Source organism: Eulemur rufifrons, chromosome 19 (genome assembly GCF_041146395.1).
Source record: "Eulemur rufifrons isolate Redbay chromosome 19, OSU_ERuf_1, whole genome shotgun sequence".
In the NCBI taxonomy this organism is placed as follows: domain Eukaryota; kingdom Metazoa; phylum Chordata; class Mammalia; order Primates; family Lemuridae; genus Eulemur; species Eulemur rufifrons.
Window position 1 is genome coordinate 72,613,509 of NC_091001.1, and position 8,137 is coordinate 72,621,645.

Here is an 8,137-nt window from a genome sequence, read left to right on the forward strand (position 1 = left end):
CAAAGTATGGATATACCTTAATTTATAATTGACCCTACTGATGGGTATTAACGTTGTTTCCAGCTTTTTGTCATTATAATCACTGCTGCAATGTGACGACCTACAGACATTATTTCACACACATGGGTGTTTCTATATAAAACATACAGTTATAATTTTGATAAATATTTCCAAATATAAATGCTCAGTAAAGTTGGAATAAATGGATAATTTCTTAACATGATATTATGTTTATGATACCAAAAGCTTAAGAAATAATTTATTAGAAGCATTCCCACTAAGTCAGGAACAAGACAGGATGCCACTGTTACAGCTATTATTTAACCATTGTTCTGGGGTTATTGGCCAATGCAGTTAGGTGAAATAAAGAGATTAAATTATAAAAATCAGAAAGAAGATACATAAACTATCATTTTTGCTAATGATTTTAAAAACTTTTTAAAGTCATGTTTCAGTAAGATCTCTTTCATTGAGTAAAGGATGATTTTTGAATTCCATCTCCTTTGATTTGTTAATATGAATTATATATTATATATATATAACATATATGTAATTATATGTTATAGTTTCCTAACTTTTGGATGTTGAAACATCCATCCTTACTTAGCATAAACTCCACTTATTTCTTTGATTGGTTTGTTTCAGGAAAAAATTTTATTGTCTCTACAGAGGTTATTGTTAATTGTCATTTGTTTTGATCCCTTCTTTCATATTGTAAATTTTATTCAAATATCATATAAGCACATGAAAAGATGTTCAGCATCTTTAGTCAATTAGGGAAATACAAGTCAAAACCATAATAAGATACCACTTCATACCCTCTAAGATAACTATAATAAAAATGATAGACAAAATCACATGTTGGCAAGGATGTAGACAAATTGCAACCCACACACATTGCTAGTGAGGATGTAAAATGGTGCAGCAGTTGGAATACAGTCTGGCAGTTCCCCAGAAAGTTAAACATAGTTAACATATGACCCAGCAATTCTACTCCTAGGTATATACTCAAGAAAACCGGAAATATATGTCCATTCTATAATGTGTGTACATGAATGTTAATGCAGCATTGTTCATAATAGCCAAAAAGTAGGAACAACCCAAATGTCCATCAGCTGGTGAATGCATGAACACAATGTGGTATATTCAAACAATGGATATTTTTTGGCCATAAAAAGGAATGAAGTACTGATAATGGGTCTGGGGACCTTTTTTTTTTTTTTTTTTTGGTGTGTGGAATGATACAAACGTTCTGGAATTAGTGGTGATAGTTGCACAACTTTGTGAAAATACTAAAATATCTGAATTGTATACCTTAAAAGGATGAAGTTTATGATATGTAAAAATTGTACACTTTAAAATGGTGATTTTATTGTATGGACTTAGAGCAGGGCCTTACTTTTTTGAAATGTTAGTTATCTGTAGTTTCCCCCCAACTCTTTCTATGAAGCCGCTAATTTTTACCGACATGGCTAGTCTACTATACCTGGGAAGTATAAGCTTGGCTGTTATGTTCTGAGAGCCTGCATAGGAGAGATTACTGTTGGGGGTAGGGGTGTCTCTGCTCAGTAAGCAGAATTTAAGTTTATTCTTCCATTTTCAGCCTTGCCTTACCCTTGTCATTTACTGTGCCTAAAGTTCTGAAGTGTAGAGTCCTTCTCTCTGTAGAATTCATTGTATTCTCTATGAAGTTCATTCTTTATTTTATAGAGTCATTTTCTGTATAGATTACATTTTTTCTATACTTGGTGGTGGTGGAGGAACAAGAATTTACTGGCTGTTGTAGGAGGTGAGCGTAGAATCAGTGACCCAGTTATCTGTTGTACCAATTTAACTGTGTTCTCTGCTTTCCCCAGTATTTTGTTGTCTTTACTGCCTTGTCCTTTCTGGGGTTCTTTAAAACAAATCAGTTCCTCATTCCTGTATCCCTCTGCAGATACTTAGTTCTTGGCTTCCTCCTGTTATATGAGTTACCTTGCTTCTGATTTTTCTTTTCCAAAAATGCCTTGTTAGCTTTCATCAGCTATTTTCTCCTCTCCTGTTTTCTTTCTTGGTATATACTTTTAAAAATTTCTTTACTTTCATTTTAGTGAAGTTTCAGAACACAATGGAAGTAAATGCATTTATCAGTCTTCCAACGGCTTTAGTCATTGTGAGCTCTCCTCTAATTATACAAATAATAATGCTTTAAAAATACTAGCACTAAAAAAGAAAAAACTCTAGAATTTGACTTACCAATACAAATGCAAAAATCCTTAACAATATAACATATCTCATCCATAAACAAATTTTTTAAAGAGTACCCTGCAAAAACAACTCATATGTCCAACAGGGAATTTAAGTATATGATGACATTTATACCATGCATATGAGAGTTTAAAAGAATGACATAGAACTTTATGTTCTAACATTGAAAGCTTTTTATAATGTATTTTTTTAAGTGAGCATGATTGTGTAAGGGTGGGTATAAAAATTGCAATCTGATATTTTTTAAAAATACATTTCTAGGTACTTATTAAAAGTCTGGAATTTACCTCCTTCACAGGGGGCATCTCTGGATTACAGGCCTTTTTACTTTCAACATTTCACATTTTGCATTTTTATTTTTACTGTAAACATTTTTTAAATGTATATTAGTTTATTGTGTACATACACATGTATAAGTAAAATTCAAAATTGTATAGCTGAGTTTTTCAGACAGTTAAGCAAAAAAATCATTTTAAGTGTTAACCATTAGAGACCAAAATACTTGTACATTATGATATATAATTCTAACCATAATTGACACTTCTTAGTAACTTGCTCTCATCTTTATGAATATCAGATTTGTGCCTTTTTATGCTGGAATTATTTCTTCTTTCCCCTCTCTTCCAATTTCTTTGGCTTCGAAACCAAATAACAGAAATAACGATAATAGTAATAGCAGCTAATGGCACTTACTGAATACTCACTACGTACCAAGCACTGTTCCAAAGTACTTGACATGTTTTGTTCTAAATACTGTTATGCAATGCACAGATGAAAAAACTAGCCATAGAGATATTAAATCACTTGCCCAAAGTCTTTTAGATAAAAAGTGGTAGCATTGAAAGACAAGACTATAATCAATATTTTCTTAACAATTTAGCCATACTGCCTCTTGCATATCCAGACTTATAAAAATATGTATGATTAAGCTGAGAAAGGATTCTCACACAAGTATATAAGTTTTATTTAGTTCATAGACTCTTTGATAAGTGTGTCTAGCCAACTAGAGGCCTTTTTTGGTTGACTAATATTATAGTGTTTTGGTTATATTCTGGTAAAGTGCTAATGCCAGATAACTGGGTTGGTTGGGTATGAAACAACTTAGATACGAAGTATGAATTACTTCGGTTGTATTTGTTCATCTCCTAGACTCTAGGGCCTAGAGGTCTGAAGCATTTGAACTAAATAGTGTTTGTAGTAGCCCTCTTAACCTATAGAACATGTGTGTAAATTTTCACAGGATTTGTTAAAAATGAATGGAATTGCCGGGCGCAGTGGCTCAACGCCTGTAATCCTAGCACTCTGGGAGGCCGAGGCGGGTGGATCCCTCGGGGTCAGGAGTTTGAGACCAGCTTGAGCAAGAGCGAGACCCTGTCTCTACTAAAAATAGAAAGAAATTATATGGACAGCTAAAAATATATATAGAAAAAAATTAACCAGGCGTGGTGGCACATGCCTGTAGTCCCAGCTACTTGGGAGGCTGAGGCAGAAGGATTGCTTGAGCCCCACAGGAGTTTGAGGTTGCTGTGAGCTAGGCTGATGCCACAGCACTCTAGCCCGGGCACCAGAGTGAGACTCTGTCTCCAAAATAAAAATGAATGGAATCCTGTGGACATGGGTAATTTTCTAGAAAGTTCTCAGAGCTTTAATAGGATTTTCAAAGGGGTCTATTATCATAAAAGGCCAAAACCCTGAATTAACCTCATCCTTATTTTTCTTTTGGTTAGAGAGCTAGCCTTAAATTTTTTAGTCATTAGTTTTTAGGAACCATTTCATGTGTTTATTATATTCAGCCATTTATACTGTTCTTCAAAACACATGGTGAACAGACTACAAGGAGACTTCTTGTCATTGACTGGCTGTTATCCTCTCTAGAGTAAAATTAGACAAGTGAACTAGTTCATCTCCAAGGTCCTTTACAGCTTCCAAATCTTGTGATTCTTTGTTAGTCCTACTATATGGAAAAAGCAATTTTCCCACAGTAAAATTTTGCTGCATTGAGTTATGAAGTATCATTAAAAGTCCAAGAACCAAATAGAAAAGTTGAGGGTTACTGAGAGTGCCACCAGTTACTTAGTATTGTTCATGATTACGTTCCTCTATCAAATTCGAATGTGTTAATTTCAGATATATGATTTAGAAAAATGATTTTTGATATCTTTAAAAGTGACTAATTGTACTATGTTACATATATTAAAAAAAAAATTCTTTTTCAATTCTTCAATAGGGAAGTTTGGTTGGCTTAGTGGATTATCCAGATGATGAGGAGGAAGATGAAGAAGAAGAAACATCCCCCAGAAAAAGACCTCGACTTGGCTCATAAGATATTTATTGGGGGACCCTCAACATGTGGTCTTACTAAAATGCTGCAACTGTTCAATGAGCTGAAAATCTGAATCAGAACGCTTTCTCACTTGAATTTATAAATATACAAGGAGTAGCAAAAGACACTCAGTATATCAGCTAGGAGAGTTTAGTTCTGTAAAAAAACAGGCTTCCCAGGAACTTGATTGCTTGCTAGTAATTAAGGGGTTTGCCTTTCAGGCTGTCCAAAAAAAAAAAAGTTAGTAACCAGAACCTGGGAGAGAGCTTCTCAGCAAGGAAAGTCCCAGGTCAGGTTTTGGGACGGTTTAGGGGAGGGGAAAGGTTGATAAAATAATATTAATGCAGGGTTGTTCCACGGGGGTATCCAATCTAGAAACAATTATAAAACTTCAGTTGCAAACCCAATAACATTACTTGTTATAATGGTGCTGGGCCATGTTGTTGTTTTAATCAGTTGCCTCTTTTTAAAAGAAATTTTTATGGAAAACAAATTCAGCTATCATAAAAAATGAAATTAAACTGTTGGGACCATTTCTTTAAAGATTTAACAGAAATTCAGCCTTTTAGGTAGTTGGAAGGAAGTACACCCTGTATTACAGCACATGTTGAGTTTTCAACACCAGGAATTTTCTGTATGTATTTTGATGAGAACAAGCTGGATTCAAAATGGACAGTTTTGTTAATATAATGTAAAATTCAGCACTTTTAGAGATAACAGAGGCCAAGAATCAGTACAGTAGTATTCCAAAATGATTTTCTCTAGAAACTTGGGAGTGGATAGAACAAAATGCTTTCAGCCACCTACCAATACAATCTTTTGTGGAAGATACTTTGAAGTCACTTTCTGCTGTGTTAGTAAAGTTGTCGCTTTACTCCAGAGCTGCAGGCAAGTTTTAAAGTGTAATTTATGAAGACTAATAAAGAAGTGCTGAATTAAGTGGCATTTAATATCTAGAAGCCATTTTGATCCAAGAAGTTACTTAAGTAACTTAAAGTCAGCATGCAGTACGTGAAACTTTTCCATAAACAAGGGTGTAATATATATGAAAGCTGCTTTTTAAAAAAGAATAAAAGCACATTCCATGTACGTAAATGAATTTAAAAAATAAATTGAGGCAGTTAAAAGGTTTTATTTTTAGAACAGCAAGTTAACTGTAAATATTTTAATGTTAGTTTGCTCATCTATGATCTGAGATCATGCTGAAGTGAGAAAAATGTCCCCAAACAACAATTTAATGGATTGGGAAAAAAAAATTAGTAATTCCAGCTACAATCTTTAGATCACCCTTATAATGTGTTATGGGTCCATTTTTCCTGGAGTAGCTTAAACTGAAGCAGTTTCCCTGTTTTGGAGATTTTGTAGTTAATTTTAATTTTGGCTATTGTTTGGAAAAGATGGGCTGTCTGTGTAGATATGAAGTATAGTTTTTCCATAAAACAGATGTTTATTTTGTATTAAAAATACCACTGTACTTGTTTTACACCATTTGTATACATGTGGTGATATTAATGCTGAACTGTAAAATTCAGGAATTAAAATGTGACCCTGTAATTCCATGATCGATGCTTGTGTTTGGTTTGTTGTAAATATAAATTAACTACATTTTGAGATATGTCCATTTTACAATATTTTTATAAAAGCCAATAAAATGATCCATAGATATTTTTTATAAACCACTAGTTCATACACCAATCAGAATGAAAGAATTCTAAACAAATGAGGGTCAACTGCACTTTAAATATCACTGACTACTTATAGAAGGTGAGCCTTGGGCAAATCTCAGCACCAAAGGATCACAGCATGGAGCTTTTGTCACCTCTTTGATTAAAGATATACATATAATAAAAAAGACCTTCCATCTCATAAGCAAGTGACTCAGGATATTTTAAACCAAGATCAGTAAAGTTACCATATAAATACACTTACTTTCAAGCAAGTTTTATCAAGGTCCTTCTCCCTTACTAAATTTCTTCTTATAATCTAAGAAGCCCAGGCCTAAAACATGTCCCTATTTACTCTTGACTCTTGTTAAATAACTTCAAATTCCAGTAGGAATATTTCCTTTGTGTCTTATGAAGACTTCCCTTAATTTTCCTTTCTGAAAAACTGCCATAAATCTTAAACTGTTTTTTTGAGGCAGGATCTCTGTCACTCAGGCTAGAGTGCAGCGGCATAACTCACTCAACCTCAAATTCCTGGATTCGAGTGATCCTCCTGCCTCAGCCTCCTGAGTAACTACTGTGCCCACCTTTTTCTATTTTTTGTAGAGAGGGGGTCTCGCTCTTGCTCAGACTAGTCTGGAACTCCTGGCCTCATGCAATCTTTCCTCCTCTGCCTCCCAAACCCAAAGTGCTAGGATTATAGGCGTGAGCCACTGTGCCCAGACAGGAAACTTTTCTTAAAGCAGAAATGTGAATGTTTTCTTGAAGTACAGGTAACAGTTTCATGGTACATAAGCTTACCCACAACAGTATGAGAACAAGACTTGAAATATTCCTTGAAAAAATAACTATGAAGATTCCATGTTAGCTGCTGTCTTAAATGACTACCCTCAGGCAGATCTGGGTTTTTATATCTTTAGCTTCACTCAGTGAAGCAAGCCAGAGCCATTTGTGTGCCTTAGGTCCTCTTAAAATGGTATCTGTGAACATGTATCCAATATTAAGTCTATTTTTTAATAAAAAGTTACGTGAAACAGATTTCTGTGTTTTAATCACTAACTTTTCCTCTTACCCATTTATTGATGAAAATGTAACAAATGTAGAATACTGGTTTTTCTGCAAGTTAAAGGTTGGAACTATGTAACTGAAGTGAGCAAATTTAAAAAAAATAATTTTGGTATCGCTTTTTAAAAGTATATAATTTTTAGATATAAGAAGATTAAATGGAATTATAAATTAAACCTCAGTCATCTTATAACTAGAATATGGTGGATGTGGGATGTCAAAACACTGGAAGTTCCAGAAAGTTCTCACTCCTATTCTGGTTTCTCTTTAAACAAACAGACGATAGAAAACTATTCCAGGGACCCTTATACAAAAGACCTACACCCAATGGTAGCATTGCCTTCAACAGGCTGGATCAGCTGTTCCCTTTGTTTTAAGAATAGCTTTTCTAGAAAGAGTGAGTAGTTGAGTATTTTTACTATCCCCCACATCTATTTTCTAAGTCCTGTTTGCTCCTGCCTCAAATACAAGTCTAAAGTGGTAAATGTAAAATCCATCTTACGACTGCCCGAGATATCTACTCTTGACTGGATTGCTTCAGACCTGGTACAACCACAACTACCCACACACTGGCCCACACACTAGTCTCCACACAGCAATAAAAATGAAAATTTTGATCATATAACTTCCCTGTTTTAAAACTTTCCAGTGACTTGCCACTGCCAGCATTACAAAATTTAAAATCCTCATGTTCCCTACAAGGTTTTGTACAATCAGTACCCCACCTATCTCCAATTTCACATGCTAGCCCTCTCCACTCACTCTATATATTCTCCAGTTCCTCAGTATGTACTTTATTCTCTCCTGCTGCAGAACCTGAATTGTTCCCTTTCCTCTT

The 8,137-nt window shown here is 34.4% G+C and overlaps 1 protein-coding gene across 5 annotated transcripts in view; it reads left to right on the top strand.

Moving 5' to 3' along the window:
• The window catches only part of PPP4R3B (protein phosphatase 4 regulatory subunit 3B), a 63,637-nt gene extending 56,436 nt beyond the window's left edge, over positions 1-7,201 (top strand). For 3 of the 5 annotated variants that reach the window (XM_069494025.1, XM_069494026.1, XM_069494024.1), the window contains one exon: positions 4,475-6,113. In XM_069494025.1, the coding sequence (XP_069350126.1) occupies positions 4,475-4,570 (96 nt within the window). In that variant the 3' untranslated portion in view covers positions 4,571-6,113. Of the gene's footprint in view, positions 1-4,474 lie in introns of all 5 variants that reach the window. The other 2 variants (XM_069494023.1, XM_069494027.1) reach the window with 1 other exon arrangement.
• Positions 7,202-8,137: the final 936 nt, after the last annotated feature.